Raw genomic sequence first — 21,361 nt, forward strand, 5'->3', positions numbered from 1 at the left:
TGCAGCCACTTCTGGGGACCCCAGTGCGACCCCCTTCTATGAGGGACAAGTCGCACTAAAGTCAGCCCAAGAGCAGCGCAAAACCCTTTTACAAGTCGCTGCGACTCAAGTCGCAGCAGTTAGAACGGGCCTAATTGAAAATAATGGGTTTTGACCTGCTGTGCGACTCGACATGTGTCAAGTCGCACTGCAAGTCGCAATAGTGGAAACTGAGTCCAATAGATTCTAGATTTTTCCCCTTAAGGGAGATTTAACTTATATAACCACCCATAATCATTTCAACAAAACTAACCTCCTACATGTATTCAATTAACCCCTGGTCTTAAATAATTTCTATGTTTTCCGGGTCTAGTAGGAAATTATTTTCAAAAAAAAAAAAAAGGGGGGTTGATTAAATTATTAGAGAAAAGCCAGTGGGTTGTCCTCCCCCCATTCCCAAAGCACGGGGGGTACCACGATCCACCACCATCTTCTCTATAGCCAGCCGGTCACCGGGAACCGCAGTGAAGAGACCACGGAGGTCTGCTGATCGTGCAGCCATCTTCACGGGAGGCCCCGAGGAGGGCTGCCACTTTGGAGGCATCCTGTAGGGGTGAGTATCTGAAGCTGCTAGCCGCAAGACATGTATCTAGCTCGGGGTAGCAGAACTCTGGGCGTGTGCTTCCTCGCTCCTCACTCCATCTCAATCAGATCACTCCCTCCTGTCCTGGCTTGGTTCTTTTAAACATGCGGTTGCTTCATTCCAAACACCAGAGCATCTGTGATTGTAGGTGTGTAAGAAATTATATTCATTTTCTCTATGTAGTCTATTATGTTAACTTGTTGTGATATATATTTATGATCATTCTAAAACGTGTACTTCATTGTGATTTCTTGTTATTTTTGACTATTCATATTCCTAATATAACTTGTAATCATACTCCAAAGTCTTGAGTGTCATTTCAAAGTGACCCTGAGGCATTTACCAATCCTTGTCAATTTGTGTCTCTTGACGGCTATACCCAAGGTGTCAGAGATACAGAGGTCTTTGTAGATGTCAAGGTAAGAACAGAGGACCCAATTCAAGCGGCTCCTGCGGGGGTAGTGCTACACTCTATTTGTGGGGAAAAAAGGATGCAAATTTTATTTGGATACTGCGTTGCCCGGCCGCACAATTACCAGTTAAAGCAGCGCAGTGCCAAATTACAAAAAGTGCTCTGGTCAGGAAGAGGGTAAAACCTTCCGGAATTCAAGTAGTTAATACTCACCAGGCATTCCCCTCGAACACAAATATTGTGTGAATCTTTGTATGAGCATTGTGTTCCATCATGTGCTAGTCGTTTCATATATACTACATCTCCACATTCTTTAGACTGGCAGTAAAGATGACATCTTTCTTTTTCTAAAAGACAAAACAGACTTAGGGTGACTATTGATAATTTGGTCTCCTGCTAAATATGTGAACAGAGTTATGTGTCTTTATTAAATCCATTCATCCAACCATTTACTGTAGTTTATGATGACGTTGGCACAAATTAACCAAAAGCCCTTAATTAAAACAACAACTATTAACTAACATCTACAACATTGCCTTCTTAAATCAAAAGGTGTTTCTCTTATAACACACACACATACATATATATATATATATATATATATATATATATACACAGTGGGGATCGAAAGTTTGGGCACCCCAGGTAAAAATTTGTATTAATGTGCATAAAGAAGCCAAGGAAAGATGTGAAAAACTCAAAAAGGCATCAAATTACAGATTAGACATTCTTATAATATATCAACAAAAGTTGGATTTTATTTCCATCATTTACACTTTCAAAATAACAGAAAACAAAAAATGGCATCTGCAAAAGTTTGGGCACCCTGTAGAGTTAATATCTTGTACTGCCCCCTTTGGCAAGTATCACAGCTTGTAAACGCTTTTTGTAGCCAGCCAAGAGTCTTTCAATTCTTGTTTGAGGTATCTTTGCCCATTCTTCCTTACAAAAGTCTTCCAGTTCTTGGAGATTTCTGGGCTGTCTGTCACACACTGCTCTTTTAAGGTCTATCCATAGATTTTCAATTATGTTGAGGTCAGGAGATTGTGAAGGCCATGGCAAAACCTTCAGTTTACGCCTCTTGATGTAATCCCCAGTGGATTTCGAGGTGTGTTTAGGATCATTATCCATTTGTAGAAGCCATCCTCTATTTAACTTCAGCTTTTTCACAGATGGCATCAAGTTACCATCCAAAATTTGCTGAAATTTTATTGAATCCATTTTTTCTTCTACTCATGATATGTTCCCTGTGCCACTGGCTGCAGTACAACCCAAAAGCATGATTGATCCACCCCCATGCTTAACAGTTGGACAGAGGTTCTTTTCATTAAATTCGGTGCCCCTTCTTCTCCAAACGTACCTTTGCTCATTCTGGCCAAAAAGTGCAATTTTAACCTCATCGGTCCACAGAACTTGTTTCCAAAATGCATCAGGCTTGTCTATATGTTCATTTGCAAAGTTCAAACGCTGATTTTTGTGGTGAGGACGTAGAAGAGGTTTTCTTCTGAGGACTCTTCCATGAAGACCATATTTGTACAAGTATCTCTTTATAGTGGAATAGTGTACCACAACTCCAGTGTCTGCCAGATCTTTCTGGAGGTATCGTGCAGTCAAACATGGGTTTTGAATTGTTTTTCTCACAATCCTGCGAGCTGTTCTGTCTGATATTTTTCTTGGTCTTCCAGATCGTGCTTTAACTTCCACTGTTCCTGATGACTGCCATTTCTTAATTACATTCCGAACAGAGGATATTGACATCTGAAAATGCTTTGCTATCTTCTTATAGCCTTCTCCAGCTTTGTGAGCTTCAACTATTTTCAGTTTCAGTTTTCTAGACAACTGCTTAGAAGATTCCATGGTGCTGATTGTTGGAGCAAGGTCAGATGAGTCTGGGCATTTAAAACCTTTGAGATTGACATCACCTGGTCTTCCCAGATGATGATTGAGAACAATCCATGACACTGCCAGGTCTCAGCCTTGCAAAGGGGGCAGTGCATGCTATAAATTCTGCAGGGTGCCCAAACTTTTGCAGACGCCATTTTTTTGTTTTCTGTAATTTTGAAAGTGTCAATGATGGAATAAAATCAAACTTTTGTTGACATATTATAAGAATGTCTAATCTGTAATGTGATGCCTTTTGGAGATTTTTCCATCTTTCCTTAGCTTCTTTATGCACATCAATACAAATTTTTACCTGGGGTGTCCAAACTTTCGATCACCACTGTATATATATATATATATATATATATATATATATATATACACAGTATATATACAAACCCATTTCAAAAACAAAGTTGGGACACTGTACAAATTGTGAGTAAAAAAGGAATGGACTAATTTACAAATCTCATACTTATACTTTATTCACAACATAATATAGATAGCATATCAAAAGTTGAAAGTGAGACATTTTGAAATGTCATGCCAAATATTAGCTCATTTTGAATTTCATGAGAGCTACACATTCCAAAAAAGTTGGGACAGGTAGCAATATAAGGCCAGAAAAGTTAAATGTACATATAAGGAACAGCTGGAGGACCAATTTGCAACTTATTAGGTCAATTGGCAACATGATTGGGTATAAAAAGAGCCTCTCAGAGTGGCAGTCTCTCTCAGAAGTCAAGATGGGCAGAGGATCACCAAATCCCCCAAAGCTGCAGTGAAAAATAGTGGAGCAATATCAGAAAGGAAAAACCAAATTGAAAAGGATTAAAAGAGGTGCATGGAAACCCCTGTTCTTTATGTATATTGAGACAGGTCTACTTGGTTGGTGGCAAACTGGAGGGTGAGTACATCAGACTGGGGGCTGGCTGGCTTCCATGCACCTCTTTTAATCCTTTTCAATTTGTTTTTTCCGATACAGGGATGGAGACGCTGGGCATACCTGCCGGTGTCTCATCTAAAGTCCCACATAGCCCACATTGTCTATGTAACTAGGGATGGAGGCACCTCCCCTACAGGCTGGTGCTTCATTTAAAGTCCCACCGTGCGATTTTCGTGCGTTTTTGGTGGATGCAGTCTAATTTGACCCCAGTTTTTTCATATACAGGGATGGAGACCATAGCATGACCTGCTTGTCTCATGTAAAGTCCCAAATATTTTATGAAATTAGGGATGGAGGCACTGAGCTTTACAGGCAAATTGCCTCATATAAAGTCCCAATCTGTGTTTTACACTGCATCCGCCAAGGGATTGGAGGTGTATGATTCTCAGCTGGTCGTTTTCAGTTTGTACCATCTTAAGAATATTGCTATTAGAGCATTGAGATACCATACCAGTCGTGGATGGAAGTGGGGTGGGGGAAGTTTGGGCTGCTCCCTCCCACCTGCTTCCTATCCACCCATTAGCATCCATGTGCTCCCAGAGTGGAGACACTTACATTTAAAAGTGTTAGGGACTGCAGATATAACAGGGTGCCTTGTCGTGGCTCTGCAGCTTACATATGCGTTTGCAAATGCGTGTCAACTAAACCCCTGTTCTTTATGTATATTGAGACAGGTCTACTTGGTTGGTGGCAAACTGGAGGGTGAGTACATCAGACTGGGGGCTGGCTGGCTTCCATGCACCTCTTTTAATCCTTTTCAATTTGTTTTTTCCGATACAGGGATGGAGACGCTGGGCATACCTGCCGGTGTCTCATCTAAAGTCCCACATAGCCCACATTGTCTATGTCCCAATATCAGAAAGGAGTTTCCCAGAGAAAAATTGCAAAGAGTTTGAAGTTATCATCATCTACAGTGCATAATATCATACAAAGATTCAGAGAATCTGGAACAATCTCTGTGCGTAAGGGTCAAGGCCGGAAAACCATACTGGATGCCCATGATCTTCGGGCCCTTAGACGGCACTGCATCACATACAGGAATGCTACTGTAATGGAAATCACAACAAGGGCTCAGGAATACTTTCAGAAAACATTGTCGGTGAACACAATCCACCATGCCATTCGAAGTTGCCAGCTAAAACTCTATATGCCAAAAAAAGAAGCCATATCTAAACATGATCCAGAAGTGCAGGCATTTTCTCTGGGCCAAGGCTCATTTCAAATGGACTGTGGCAAAGTGGAAAACTGTTCTGTGGTCAGACGAATCAAAATTTGAAGTTCTTTTTGGAAAACTGGGACGCCATGTCATCCGGACCAAAGAGGTCAAGGACAACCCAAGTTGTTATCAGAGCTCAGTTCAGAAGCCTGCATCTCTGATGGTATTGGGTTGCATGAGTGCATGTGGCATGGGCAGCTTACACATCTGGAAAGGCACCATCAATGCTGAAAGGTAGATCCAAGTTCTAGAACAACATATGCTCCCATCCAGACGTCGTCTCTTTCAGGGAAGAAGACCTTGCATTTTCCAACATGACAATGCCAGACCACATACTGCATCAATTACAACATCATGGCTGCGTCGAAGAAGGATCCGGGTACTGAAATGTCCAGCCTGCAGTCCAGACCTTTCACCAATAGAAAACATTTGGCGCATCATAAAGAGGAAGATGTGACAAAGAAGACCTAAGACAGTTGAGCAACTAGAAGCCTGTATTAGACAAGAATGGGACAATATTCCTACTCCTAAACTTGAACAACTTGTCTCCTCAGTCCCCAGACGTTTGCAGACTAGTATAAAAAGAAGAGGGGGTGCCACACAGTGGTAAACATGGCCTTGTCCCAACTTTTTTGAGATGTGTTGATGCCATGAAATTTAAAATCAACGTATTTTTCCCTTAAAATGATACATTTTCTCAGTTTAACCACTTAAGCCCCGGAAGATTTTACCCCCTTCCTGACCAGACCCCTTTTTTGAACTTGCCACTTTATGATTTTAACTGACAATTGCGCAGTCATGCAATGCTTTACCCAAACTAAATTTACGTCCTTTTTTCCCTACAAACAGAGCTTTCTTTTGGTGGTATTTAATCACTTCTGGGCTTTTTATTTTTTGCGATATTAATAAAAAAAGAGCAAAAATTTTGAGAAAAAATTACATTTTCAACTTTGTCTTTTAAAAAATATCCAATATACTCAATTTAAGTCATATATTTTGGCCAAAATGTATTTAGCTACATGTCTTTGACAAAAAAATCTCAATGAGGATATTTTTATTGGTTTGCGCAAAAGTTATAGCGTCTACAAACTATGGCGTAAATACTGAAATTTACGCAGCTTTAATTTTTGACTGCCTATCTCATTTCATGAAGTGCTAAAATGGCAGCAAAGTACAAACCCCCCCCAATTTACCACTTTTTGGAAAGTAGACATCCTAAGGAATGTCCTGAGAGGCATGTTGAGCTCATTGAATATTTCATTTTTTTTGTCATAGGTATTTGAAAAATGACTAAAAAAAAAAGAAAATTTTTTTTTTTTTTTCTTTACACAAAGTTGAAATGATATATTGCTCACACATGCCATGGGTATATGTGCAATTACACCACAAAATATCTTCTGCTGCTTCTTCTGAGTACAGGGATACCACATATGTGAAACTTCTTGGGAGCCTAGCTGTGCACGGGAGCCTGAAAACCATTCCCTACCATCAGAATTTTTTTAAAGGGCGTACATTTTTCATTGCATTTTCTCACTACCTATAACGGTTTAGGAGGCCCTGAAATGTCAAGATACCACAAAACCCCCCCCCAATTGACCCCATTTTGGAAAGTAGACACCCCAAGCTGTTTGCTGAGAGGCATGGTGAGTCCATGGGGGACTCTCTCCCAAGTCATGTCTCTCATGCAGCCGGCTCACTGCATCTGGAATGGGAAGTTGGTCAGGCATACCTCCTGGGTACAGGTAGGCACTGATGATCGCTTCCTGGAATTCTCCCCCTTCCTGGAATTCTCCCCCCCCCATGACCCCTTTTCGGAAAGTAGTACTACTTTTCAAAAAAGGAGTCATTTGGGGGGTGTTTGAACTGTCCCGGCATTTTATGCTCAATCTTAGCCACACATCACCCACTCTTCTAACCACTTGAAAACCAAGCCTTTTCTGTGACTTTTTGTTTACATGAAACAATATTTTCTTTTTACTAGAAAATTCCTTTGAACCCCAAACATTATATATTTCTTTAAAGCAGAGGCCCTATAGAACAAAATGGTGGATGTTGCAAATTTTTTTCTCACACGGTATTTGCGCACAGATTTTCCAAACGCAATTTCTGTGAAAAAAATACATTTTTTTTAATTTATTGCACAAATACACTATATAATTCCAAATTGTTTGGTCAAATTTAAAAGATGATATTATGCCGAGTACATAGATACCAAACATGACATGCTTTAAAAATTGCGCACACATGTGCAGTGGCAACAAACTACGTACATTTTTAAAAGCCTTTAAAAGTCTTTACAGGTTACCACTTTAGACTTACAGAGGAGGTCTACTGCAAGAATTACTGCACTCGACCTGGCGTTCGCGGCAATATCTCACATGCATGCTGCAATTGCTGTTTATATATGACACTAGACCAACGCTTGCGTGTGCCTTTGCGCGCAAGCACGGGGGGGGGGGGGCGGGGGGCTTGATTTTTTAATTTTTTTATTTATTTTGCTTTTTTATGTTATTTTGACACCTTTCATTTTTTTTTTTTTTTTATCATTTTTATTGTTATCACAGTGAATTTAAATATCCCCTATGATAGCAATCTGTAGCGACAGGTACTCTTTTTTTGAAAAAATTGGGGTCTTTTAGACTCTAGATCTCTCCTCTGACCTTAACCCATCTGACCACACCAAAATTGGTGTGGTAAAATACTTTCCCAATTTCCCAATGGCGCTGTTTATTTCTGATGAAACAGAAGTCCTGAAATGCTCGTAGCTTCCGGTATCTTGGGCCATAGAGATGACTGGAGCCATTCTCATCTCCAATCAGCTCTATGGTTATATAATTGAATCACCGGCTGCACTCTCGGGTTAACCGGTGGGACAGGAGAGCCCGAGAAAAACCACGGAAGGCGGCGGTGGTGGGGGGGAGGTGGAGTCCCCTCCCACTGCATGTAAAAGCAGTCTAGCGACCAATTATTCGCTAGGATTGCTTTTACATGTAAGCCGACTGCTGGCTGTAAAAAACTATACCAAGTTGATGCCTAAATCTGCAGGCATCATCTTGGTATAACCACTCAAAGTCCAGCAACGTACCAGTACATTGCTGGTCCTTGTTTGGCATATAGTGTAGGTTTTTTTTTTTCTTTCATGCAGCCTGTGGGCTGAACGAAAAAAAAAAGATAACCTAACAGAAATCAACACAGGAATATTGTGTAGTATTACACACCATTAACGGCCCAAACAGCCACCCACTGAATTTAATGGTGGATATACATGACAATATTCCACGTATACCTAAAAGGTATTTTAGCTGCAGTGCTGAAATCAGCCTACCACAGATGCTGCCAGCAAAGGTATCCATATATGCTGTGTGCAAACACTGTTTGTGTCAGAATATATAAAATCAATGTGGCAGCCGACGGGTACCTGCAAGAGAAACAGGTTAACAAAAGAATGAAAAAAAAAAAAACAAAGTACAGTAAAAGTACAGTAGGAAGAATAGAGGAACATAAAAAATGACTGACACGACAACTGTTTTTGGACTTTTTATTTTTTTTTTTCTAACACTTTTTTTTTCTGTGAACTGCGATTTTCCAGCTTGGGTCTCTCAAAATGTCGATAGCCATCGAACATCTTTCGAGACCCTGTGTTTGTGTGCCCTACACTATGTCATGCTGTACCCTACACTAATACTCTACTAGTGTATGGTAGCGCTCTAAACATTCCCCGATGCAGAGACCAGGTTGGTCAGGACATCTGGGACAATAATAGCGGGTGTCACGCCTAAATCCGCGCCTGCTACAGACACGACATCTTCTTTGGGGGTGTCTTTGAGTAGGGGTACGCGGGAGGACATGTGGAAAATGTCTCTCATGCAGCCAGCTCACTGCATCTGGAATGGGAAGTTGGTCAGGCATACCTCCTGGGTACAGGTAGGCACTGATGATCGCTTCCTGGAATTCTCAGAAGGGTCCAGTTCGTTCTGATGCCCTGTATAGGACAAAGGCGGTCAGCCTAGCCAATTGGAATATATAAACAGACACTTTTTTGTACCAGCGTCTGGCTTTACGGGCAACTAAATACGGCGCCAAAAGCTGGTCGTTAAGGTCCACCCCTCCCATATTAAGGTTATATTCATGGACACAGAGGGGTTTCTCCATAACGCCAGTTGCCGTAGGAATTTGGATCGTCGTGTCTGCGTGAAGGGAGGACATAACGAAAACATCCCATGTATCCCTCTACTTCACTGCAAACAATTTGTCCGTTTTCAAGCAGGCTCTCTCCCCCTGACTAAGACGGGAATTTACAAGCCGTTGGGGGAAGCCGCGGCTATTAGGTTGCACGGTGCCACATGCGCCAATTTTTAATTCAAGAAAGTGACTAAATAGTGGCACGCTTGTGTAGAAGTTGTCCACGTACAAATGGTACCCCTTTCCGGATAAGGGTGACCCCAAGTCCCAAACTATCTTGCCGCTGCTCCCTGTGTAGTCTGGGCTCCCTATGTAGTCTATGTAGTCTGGGCAGTTGGGGGGCTCCACAGTGCTATCTTTTCCCTCATAGACCCGGAAATTAACTGTATAGCCTGTGGCCCTGTCACACAGCTTGTACAGCTTGATCCCCCATTGAAGGAAGGTTAAGATCCGAAACACCAAAAATGATTGAGGATGAACCCCGAGAGACTCACGCCACGCAATGTACATCTTCCATGTTCCTTGGTAGATCTTCCTAGAGGCAGCTTTCCAAGCTTTTAACAGCATAGGAATCACCAATTCAAACAAACCTCCACTCTTCAGCACCTGGCATTCAACAGCCAAGCCGTTAAAGCCAGCCACTGTAAGGCAGGGTTGGTCCTTGGGACAGCAGATCCTCCCTGAGAGCGACCAGCTGTACCAGGTCAGCATACCAAGACCGGCAAGACCAGTCTGGAGCCACTAGAATGATCGGAATCCCTTCTGCCTGAATCCTGCACAGGAGTCGTGGCAGAAGTTTGAGAGGGCTGGAATGAATCAGTCAGCCCACCTTAGAATGCCTGCTACATACCGAGCCGCCAGGAAACTTCTTGTGCGCCCCTAGTGATTGATAAAGACCACGGCCGTGGCATTGTATGAATTAATTTGACAACCCTGAAGACGATTGTCCAATGAGCCGGACAAAGTCTGATCGCTCAGAGTTCCAGTACCCTAATCAGCAGTCTGGGCTCGGCCAGATTCCAGACCCCCTGAGCACGTCTGTGCTGAGGACGCCTTTCCACCCGGACAGGCTGGCAACTGTGGAGACAACTGTCCAGTACAGGAGGAGAAAGATTTTCCCTGTCGAAGTGCCAGAAAGAGCCACCTTTCGAAACCGTAGATCATTTACCCATTTCACTAGAATCCCTTTAGCAGAGATCTTAAGTGGAACTGTGCAAACAGACCGCCTGGAGGGTGGACATCATCAGGCCCAGCACACGCATGCAAGCCCAGAGGGATGACCATCTGCTGAACAACATAAGCTGAATTGCCTCCTGTAATGTCTGGAGTTTTTCCCAAGGAAGAAAAGAGTCCAGAGTCAGATCCAGATAGGACATTTTTTGTGGGCAGAACCAAAGCAGACTCCTGAATGTTCAGGATCCCACCAAACTCCCTCAGAGTTCACAGAGCAATCTAGTCTAAAGTAGTCTATCAGAGCAGTCGAAGACTCCGCTCGCAGAAGAAGATCTTCCACCCAGTACTGCGATCTCCCGCTGACTCAAAAAATGCCAGCCCTGGGGGCCAACGCTCCTGTGAAAACCCAAGGTGCGGAGGTGAGACCAAAGGTCAGCACCACAAACTGATAATGCTCCTTGTCCACAGAAAAACTGAGGAAGTGCTGGTGACTAGCACATTAGAATGTGCAGGTAGGTGTCCTTGATGTCGAAAGAAGTGAGAAGAAATCCCCCTGATGTAGTGATGCCACTACCATGTGAATGGACTCTATGCGGAACTTCTGTACTCACACAAAGCAGCTTAGTGCCTTGAGGTCCAGAATTGGATGAACCTTGCCTTCCTTCCTGGGGACTGTAAAGAGGTTTGCATTAAAATAAACCCTTGAAAATGTTCCGAAGTCGGAACCATCACCCCTTGAAATAACAAGTCTTGCACTGCCCCATAGAGACCCCTGCAAGTGATCTGGGGTCAAAGGCAGGTTGGAGGGGAAAAAATCTTTCTGGAGGACAAGACTGAACTCGATCTCATAGCCTGATAGATGAAGAGGTCACTTAGGAGCCAAGGAGAATGGCCCAATCTACGATGGGGCTCCTTGCCCTTGGTAGCCTGCGGAAGAAGTGTACTCTCCCCCCCCCCCCCCATGAGACCCTTAACAATGTCATCCAAGGAAGCTCCAAACAGGCAACCCCCTACAGAAGGGAGATCAGATGAGGCCTTCTTAGAAGCCTAGAAGTCTTAGTCTTAGAAGCAGACCAGCATTTCAGCCAGACAATGTGCCGAAGGACCACTGCTGATACAGACAGCTTGGAATCAAAGGAGCAGCATCCAAAAAGGCATCACAGATAAACTGTAGCCCCTGGACCAACCGGTCCGCGCCTCTGCAAAGACAGGGGAAAACAATTCTCCCTCCAGGTTCCGGCGTAAAAGCTTTGCCCCCTTGGTCAGAGTTTGCAACACCAGGGCAATAGTAATTACCGGCCTAATTGCCGAACTAGCCACAGCACACTTATGGTGGGCCAGAGCATCCATCTTCTTATTAGCTGGACCTGTAAAGGTTGGGGACTCCTCAACCGGGATGAAGGTAACTCCATTTGACCTGGAAACCAGCGAGTCCACTACAGGTGGGACCGTCCACCTTTCACGCAGTAAATTCTCATAAGGATACCGCAAGTAAAAAATGCCTAGCAACCATTGCCTTTTTGGAAATCCCACTGTTTTGTGACAATATTGTTGAGGTAAGTGGAAAGAAGAAGACCCCCCCCCCGCTTTGGAGGGCCTGTGGGGTGCCAAAAAAGAACCTGTGCCTCAGACACGGCATAAGCCACAACCTCCATTTCTAAAGTTCCACACACTGACACAGTGTATCCACCAACTCCTATATAAGTGCAGCTAGAGGAGCAGAGGAATCATGCTCACTATCTGAGCACTCAGGGTATGTGGACACAGACCCAGTAGTGACGCTATGTACTAAGCTCACCCTGAAAACATAAGCATCAGGGAAGGCCACGGACTGTGATCCTGCAAAGGGGACACCGGCCAAGGGTTCACAAATGGACCACCTATTGGACCCCACAAAAAACAAGGGGGTCGCCCTCCAAGCCCTCCATAGAGGACATAATAGGACATAGCCCCCTTAAAAGGGGACCGCTCACCGTGACATGGATGCGCAGGCAGGGTACCCTCGTTAAAATAAGGCAGGTGCCCCACACAATAATGGCAGGAAGACTGTCATTAAAAATGAGGCCCCCACAGCGCCAGCCGGGCCAAGGGAGGTGCCAAGCCAACCATATGGCCCAGCAGGCCGCAAGCCACGGCCTAAATTTTTGTGGGGGCACAGCCGCAATTGCACAGATCCTCAGCCCGGCAGATTCCCAAAGGAAGAGTGGGGGCTTCAGCTACACTGCCCCTAAATTAGTAGGCCGCAGATCGCGGCTTAAATTTTTGAGGGTACTCGGGCAACAGAACGCGAGCCCCAGCGGAGCCGACCACCCAGGGCAGCGGAGGGGAAGGAAGATGCCCAAACAGGAGGCAGTGGCTTCAGCCATTCTCATAGGGGCTGACTCATATAGGTTCAGACGAGTAGGCCGCAAAGCCGCAGCCCAAATTTTTTTGCCGCATCCAGCTGCGTACCTGCGGATGGTAAAAACATCAGCTCCCCCAGCCCAACAACTGCTGCGGGGAGCCCAGAGGACATCCCTGCCCTAGTCACTAACCCCCAGGATGGCAGGGAACCCTGCTCAACCCCCGTTGTGCACCAGGAAAACCCGGTCAGCAGCAGCTCCAACTAGTCCCCCTTAAGAGCATGTGGCAAATACAGATCATCACCTCACCTGGGGGGAGGGGGGTGGCTGAAAGGCCCACAGTGACCTAAATTTTAGAGGGGCTGGGGGGAAGGGAGGGGAACCCAGGGGTCTGACTATCCCAGGGAGGGGCCCACGTTCACCCCAAAACCCTCCAGGGGTAGTCGGGGGACAGGTACTTACCACACCGGGAACAGGGTGGGCACGGTTCCATCATAATGTGGGTGCTGTCAGCTAGAAGGAAATGCTGCGACTCAGGCTGAAGCCAGTTTGTATGCGTCCTTGCGAGACATTTAACTCACAGACCAGCCCCCGTCAAGTGGGGCTATGTCGCAGCTGACCTAGCGCAGAGCTGCGGTCTGCACGCGCTCACTGCCCGGACTGGGGGGACCCTAAGGATCTATATTATCCAGTTTGTCGCCCAGTCCGGCACTTGATTGTAGTTCTCACAGGAACAAAATAAGAAAAGAGGAAAAAAAATTCCATTTAAGATGAAAATATTGCGAGGACCAGAGATCCCAGCAAGAAACTAGGTCCTTACTAGGCAGAAAAAAAACTGAGTTCCTATAGCTGAGAGTGGGTGTATACCCCTGGGACTGCCCATAGGCATAGTAAAGCTTTTTCCTGCCTAGTGTCCTACTCCTGTAGGGGCAGTATGACCCAATGGTTAAGAAGAATCAGGAGCTGTGTCCGTCAATGAATGAAAGAGAAATAGGGTTTTTGTACTTACAGTAAAATCAATTTCTCTGATTTCATTGACGGGCACAGTGCTCCATGTTCAGAACCAAAGGGTTATATCGCCCCCTACAGTAGTAGGACACTAGGCAGAAAAAGACTTGGCTACGCCTATGGGCAGTCCTAGCTGGTATACATCCCCCTCTCTGTTATAGGCCTTCAGTTTAGTAACAAGCAGTGTTAGAAGTATTAAAACTCCATAAAGGGGTGGGTGCTGTGTCCGTCAATGTGCTCAGAGAAATGGATTTTATGATAAGTACAAAAATCCTATTTTCTCTTTCGTTCATTGACGGACAAAGCACTCCATATTCAGAACCATAGGGACGTCCCCAAGCAGTACCGAACATAAGGGGTGGGACAAAAAAAAATCTCAAGGATAAACAAATGAGCTCAACAAACAACTGGAGCCCAACCTGAACAATACACCTCCAAAGAGGAAACAGACACTCCAAACAGCACTCTGCAAAACCTTGCAGTCAAAGGAAACATCCGCAGATGCCAACACATTCACTTTGTAAAACTTTGTGAAAGTGTGCACCGAGGACCAGGTGGCCCTCTTGCAAACCTCAGCAACTGACACCTGACGGAAGGCCCAGGAGGCACTAAGTGCCTGAGTAGAGTGTGTCATTACCGGGAAAGGAGGAACCTGACCCTTAATAGAGTCACCGTCTGTCTGATTCATCTGGAAATGGTCACATTAGAAGCGGACATCCCTTTTATTGGCCCGTCCGTGATCACAGTGAGTCTGACCTCCGAAGAGACTCCGTGGCTGCCAGATACACCCAAATCGCCCAAACCACATCAAGGGCATGCAACACAATTTCCTTGGGATGTGTGGGCCTGGGTGGGCCTGGGAAATAGGGAAGGCAACACAATGTCTTCATTCAAATGGAAGTCAGAGACCATCTTTGGTAGGAACAACTGGCATAGATGAAGAACCCCCTTATATTTGTGGATCCCCAGATAGGGGGTAAGACAAGAGAATGCCACTATTTCCGACACCTTGCGAGCAGAGGTGATGGCCACAAAAAAAGCTACCTTCTGAGACAAAGCAGGGGAATCTCTGAAATATTCTCAAAGGGAGGCTTTTGGAGAACTGAGAGCACCAAGTTCAAATCCCATGGCGGCATCGGTCTAGTCTTCAAGGTCTGGCAATCATGGAGATGGACCACGCTCTGAGCCAATGTGAGCACCTAACACAGGATCCAGTGCCTAAAGTAAACGTTACAGCCCAGCTCCCAACAGTGATGTCTGTGCATGGTTCCCAAGGTACGGTATAACAGAAGGTTACCAATCTACAAACTACTAGATAGTCCAGGGCAATAGGCAGTCAGATCTTGTTAAAAGTGCCAGACGAAAAAAGAATGGTTATAAAGGAAACAAACATTTCCAAAGGAGGAGAAGAGGCATATCTAAGGACACTAGTAAAAACAGGAGTCTCACAGAGTGAGTGGGGTTACATAAGAATGCATCAGGGTCAGCTCTAACATTTTTTGCCAGTGTCGAATCACCTGAAGGTAGCCTGCCTATAATCCATGGTCTATGAATACAAATCCTGTGTCCTGTACTTCAGATATACAGTAGAATGTTAACAAGTATAAAGTGCAGGCACAGTATGTAGGCAAGTTGAAATGTGTTAGTTCTAGCAAGTTTGTGGCTGACCCAGGCTGGGGAAAGGGTTAACTGTTGTATGCTCAGTTCCCAGGCTTTTTGGTCCTTGCCAGTCCACCTGTGTTACAAAAAAAGGGGGAAGGCTGAGGTTCAAAGGCTTCCTATTTGAACTGGTTACTTCTGTTCTGCTTGTGGTAATGAGGGCGGCTGCACCTTGCAGTCTACTGAAGACACCGGGAATTTCTGAGACACCGAAGCCATGGACAATGCCATATTGGACTCTCACCTCACAGAGTTATGCCTGGGCAGCCACACTACTATAGTTAGAGTCAGTGAAGAACATTGCTTATATTGAACTGTTATGTCAGTAAAGTTACATTAACCATTCTAAGCCTGGTTTGGAGTTATTCAAAGGGGTGCATGTGGCTTCTTGCGCACCTGAAAAACCAGGGTCTGTAAAGCAAGCAAGGGGTATGAAGTAACAGTGTTACAAAAGGATTAACTCCGCAACATAATGAAGAGGAGTGTACTGTAGTTGCCATGGGTAACCAAGTGAAGGAACAAGCTACAAATAACCAGTCGTTAGGCATGGCACCTGGTAGGGTAGAGAGGGTGTCATTGTCTGGCTCCTTCATTAGCGGTCAGTATCCAATAGCAACCAGATCCAAAACCTGTGTTACAGAGATCTATGACCTGGTTACGAGGTATGGGAAGTGAAGAGTTAATAAGTGCAAGCATTAGGTCCGCGCTAGGTGCACAGTGGGAGTGAGTTGGCCACTTGCCGATTGCCACACGACTATATACTGCGGCAGTCACCCCTCTACAGGCAAAATGACGTATGGTACGTCACTCGCCCACGAGCCTGTAGGGGGCGAGCGCGCGCCACCGACGGCACGCTCCCACCCCCGCTCGCTCCCTGCCTAGCCCGCGTGTGTGACCGGCAGCTCCGATGTCCACCAGCCACTCGCGATTTCCCTCAGGAGAGGGAGAAAGACAGACGGCTGATGTAAACACAGCCGTCTGTCATTCTCCCTTAGATCATCACAGAGGCTATGCGATCCTGCTATGTAGGATCGTATGTCTCTGTGATGATCTAACAAGCCACGCCCCTTGACAGCTAGAATCACGCCCCCTACGGACACACTTAACCCCTTGATCAACAATAAAGTTAACCCCTTCCCTGCCAGTGTCATTTCTACAGTAACAGTGCATATTTATAGCACTGATTACTGTAGTAATGTCACTGGTACCCCCAAAAGTGTCAAAAATGTCAGTCCGATCTGTCCGCCACAATGTCCCAGTCCCGCAAAAAAAAAAAAAAAAAATCGTAGATCGCCGCCATTACTAGTTAAAAAAAAAACAATAAAAATGACATAAATCTTTCCCGTAGTTAGTAAAAGCAATAACTTTTGCGCAAACCAATCAAAATACGCTTATTGCGATTTTTTTTTTACCAAAAATGTGTAGCAGAAAACAAATTGGCCTAAAATGTTAAAATATTTGGATTTTTACATTTTTTTTGGGAGAATTTCATATAAAAAATGTGAAAAATATTGTTATTTTTTCAAAATCGTCGCTAATTTTTTTGTTTATAGCACAAAAAATAAAAATCACACAGGTGATCAAATACCACCAAAAGAAAGCTCTGTTTGTGATAAAAAAAGGACGTCAAATTCATTTGGGTACAGCGTCGCACGACCGCTTAATTGTCCGTTAAATTCACGCAGTGCTGAATCGCAAAATAGGGCCTGGTTTTTGAGCAGCCAAATTCTCCGGGGCTTAAGTGGTTAACAGAGGTATGCTGGACTGGTGAAGTGGGTGCCAGCTCAGCACATTCCTCCTGATGAACATACATCAAGTTAATCTGTTTAGTGACATGGAACAAGACACTAGTTGCAGAGGAACTCTGCACTTCAATTACTGCACACAGCTCATCTCTAAGTCGGGGAACTGCCCTAATGTTAGATTTGTCATATGACAGCAGTCTCCGCTTGGTCCAGGGCATTGAGTGTGATCTGCACAAAAGGCACCCCTGCCTGCTGGAGAGCAATCCCCGCCCACAAGCAGTTTGCAATTTCTCTCTGCTAGGCCCAATTTCAAGTCATTCTCATCTGAAAAAATGTCTGATACTTTCTGGGTATGCCCAAGCTTGTTTGCTCCTCCTGCTTCCCACATATTCTTATTAGTGATAAAGCCAATTATAGTGAATTAGCCAATAGGTATGTGTAGGAAGTAGAAGGGAGTATGTAAGCTTGAACACTTCCAGGAAGTGTCAGAGTACTTGCAGATCTAAACCCTGAGATTTGGATATACTATATCACTAGTTACTTGCAACCTTTTTTCCTGAGTAATTGCATCCATGCCATTTTCTCCAAAGCAAACCATCAACTGCACACCAATAAATTCACTGGCCATTAATATTTTACTCAAATAACCTTTGCACAAACTTGATGCTGTACCCACCCGAAGATTAACAAGACTCACACAATTTGCCCTTATAGGCTTAGTCATAAGTGAACATAAGGATGGATTGGCAAACAGACTGAAGGATGTTAGGGTTGTTTGAATAAAGGTTTTGTTGAATATTGACTTTATTGGTGTGCTGCTGATGGTTTGCCTTGGACAGGTATACATGAAGCATGGATGGACTTCTGAGCATAGACCCTAGACTAGAGGGAGGTGAAGTTTATAGAGGTGACACCTTTCTGTCTATCTGTGGAAATGTTAAATTAAAAATGTTTTACTTTTACATCAGTGTAAAGTGGGGATCAGTCAATGTTAGTGGATATATTAAGACTGATGAAAAAAAAGACTGGATGACATTAAAGCCCATCTCCATTTTTTTTTTTTTTTGCACCAACCCCTCCCCTGAAAATATACAGCATACACTGTATATTTCAACTATTGGCTTTTATGGTGAAATGATCAATTTTCACATGTAGTAAAAGTAATGGAATAAGAGTTTATTTGTACACACAATAATGGTGACATAGTTAACAAGAGCTGTACCATATTTATAAAACTCAAGCTTACCATCGGGATGCTCATATGGAATCCAGTGATGTTTAGCATTCTGGTATTCAAAGAATGGATCCCATTGTTTACACTGTTCTTCTCTGAAATCTTCAAAATCTTTGTCACAATTTTCAGTGTTGCAAAGCTCTAACTCATAGCTTGGCCCTACACATGAACGACCTCCATTAGCTGGGCTAAATGCAAAACAGTATAATTGTTAGTTTGGGTGCTTTAATTTCGGGTGATCAAAGCATGTTAGCTTTCAGCACTGATAACAGAATCGAGAGTGGAGGTCACTAATGGTATTGTACAATGTTACTAATCAAACTCACAAAAAACAAATTAATGTTATATTCCTTATCAAAGTAGTTGTAAAGTCTCAGCCATAAACGTCCATTATTCTCTCTGTTAGGGCTATAGTGATTGCAGTGTATTTCTTTTTTATATAACACTAGACATTAAGCCGTTAAATTAACGGGCACTAGAACATATGTGGTCAAACATTTGTAAAAACAGACTTAGCAGTAAGTCCACGCGAACGCGCACCCGCCGTGCGCCCGTGCACATCAGCCGCTTCCAAGAGTTTTGCCCGGCTGCCCGAAGTCTCTGCGCTCCAATTCCAAACGGCTGTCCGTGGGGCACATGCGCAGTAGCGCAATCCCACGCACACAGGGACTAGACGGAGCTACATATATATATATATACATATATATATATATATATATATATATATATATATATATATATATGTATATATATATATATATATATATATATATATTTTTTTTAAATCTAGTATACTTAGAACAGAAGGCGCTATATATATATATATATATATATATATATGGGGGGGGAGGGGATTGTAGTGTGTTGGGGGGGAGGGGATTGTAGTGTGTGGGGGGGAGGGAGGGGATTGTAGTGTATGGGGAATGGAGGGGATTGTAGTATATGGGGGAGGGAGGGGATTGTAGTGTGTGTGGGGGAGGGAGGGGATTGTAGTGTATTGGGGGACAGAGGGGATTGTAGTGTATGGGGGGAGAATATAGTGTATGGGGGGAGAATATAATGTATGGGGGAGGGGTTCTACAGTGCATGGGGGGATGGGTTCTACAGTGTATGGGGGAGGGAGGGGATTGAAGCGTGGGTGGGGGGAGGGAGGGGATTGTAGTGTGTTGGGGGGAGGGGATTGTCGTGTGTTGGGGAAGGGAGGGGATTGTAGTGTATGGGGAAGGGAGGGGATTGTAGTGTATGGGGAAGGGAGGGGATTGTAGTGTGGGGGGGAGGGGATTGTGTTGGGGGGAGGGAGGGGATTGTATAGTGTATGGGGAGAGGGGATTGTAGTGTATGGGGGGGGGGATTGTACTGTATGGGGGGAGGGGATTATAGTGCATGGGGGTAGGGGATTATAGTGTATGGGGGAGGGGATTATAGTGTATGGGGGAGGGGGGATTATAGTGTATGGGGAGGGAGGGGATTGTAGTGTATGGGGGAGGGAGGGGATTGTAGTGTGGGGGGGGGAGAGAGGGGATTGTAGTGTATGGGGGGGGTTGTAGTGTATGGGGGAGGGAGAGGATTGTAGTGTATGGGGGAGGGAGGGGATTGTAGTGTATGGGGGAGGGAGGGGATTGTAGTGTATGGGGGGATTGAACGATAAATGTCGGGTTGGAGATTGGTGTGGGGGAGGGGAGATGTGAGGGCGGGAAATCAGAGAGGAGGGGGAAGGAGAGCTCCTCACACACACAGAACAGTGGATCATCCAATAGGAAAAGATCCCCGAATACACCACCCCCTCCCCACCCGGGAAAATTGCTGTCATGGGCGAACCAATGGTGCTGGAGACCCCAAAATTGTACCGCAGGTGGCCAAGACGCTCCTCTACAGCTGATAAAAATTTGGGGTTTCGGGAATGAAAGGGCACAGAGCAGTGACCCCGAGAACTGGGCTACCCCCCGCCATAGACTCCAATGTTAAACCTGGTCACCTCGCGGTTAGGTCACGGTCCCTTTGGAGAGGGGATTGTAGCGTGGGGGGGAGGGAGGGGATTGTAGTGTATGGGGAAGGAAGGGGATTGTAGTGTATGGGGGAGGGAGGGGATTGTAGTGTGGGGGGGAGGGAGAGGATTGTAGTGTATGGAGGAGGGAGGGAATTGTAGTGTATAGGGGGGGGGGGCAGATTATAGTGTATGGGGGAGGGGTTCTACAGTGTATGGGGGAGGGGTTCTACAGTGTATGGGGGAGGGAGGGGATTGAAGCGTGGGGGGGGGGGAGAGGGATAGGATTGTAGCATGGGGGAGGGAATTGTAGTGGGGGAAGGAGGGGGGGGATTGTAGTGTATGGGAGGGGGGATTGTAGTGTATGGGGGAGGGAGGGGATTGTAGTGTATGGGGGGAATTATAGTGTATGGGGGAGGGAGGGAGGTGATTGTAGCATGGGGGGGAGGGAGGGGATTGTACTGGGGGGAGGGAGGGGATTGTAGTGTGTTGGGGGGGGAGGGGATTGTAGTGTGTTGGGGAAGGGAGGGGATTGTAGTGTATGGGGAGGGGATTGTAGTGTATGGGAAAGGGAGGGGATTGTAGTGTATGAGGGAGGGAGGGGATTGTAGTGTGGGGGGGAGGGAGAGGATTGTAGTGTATGGGGGGAGGGAGGGGATTGTAGTGTATGGGGGGACGGAGGGGATTGTAGTGTATGGGGGGAGATTATAGTGTATGGGGGAGGGGTTCTACAGTGTATGGGGGAGGGAGGGGATTGAAGCGTGGGGGGAGGGAAGGGATTGTAGTGGGGGGAGGGAGGGGATTGTAGTGTGTTGGGGGGAGGGGATTGTAGTGTGTTGGGGAGGGGATTGTAGTGTGTTGGGGAAGGGAGGGGGTTGTAGTGTATGGGGAGGGGATTGTAGTGTATGGGGAAGGGAGGGGATTGTAGTGTATGGGGAAGGGATGGGATTGTAGTGT

The 21,361-nt window shown here is 45.2% G+C and overlaps 1 protein-coding gene across 1 annotated transcript in view; it reads right to left on the reverse strand.

Moving 5' to 3' along the window:
• The window catches only part of LOC309554127 (A disintegrin and metalloproteinase with thrombospondin motifs 2-like), a gene marked incomplete at its 5' end in the record, with an annotated part of 1,497,034 nt that overhangs the window by 689,561 nt on the left and 786,112 nt on the right, over positions 1 to 21,361 (reverse strand). The window contains 2 exons of the mRNA XM_082255680.1: positions 1,248 to 1,381; positions 18,433 to 18,608. Coding sequence (XP_082111806.1) covers positions 1,248 to 1,381; positions 18,433 to 18,608 — 310 coding nt within the window. The remainder of the gene's footprint in view (positions 1 to 1,247; positions 1,382 to 18,432; positions 18,609 to 21,361) is intronic.

The sequence above is a fragment of the Pelophylax lessonae genome (assembly GCF_965119305.1).
Source record: "Pelophylax lessonae genome assembly, chromosome: 4".
Lineage (NCBI taxonomy): Eukaryota > Metazoa > Chordata > Amphibia > Anura > Ranidae > Pelophylax > Pelophylax lessonae.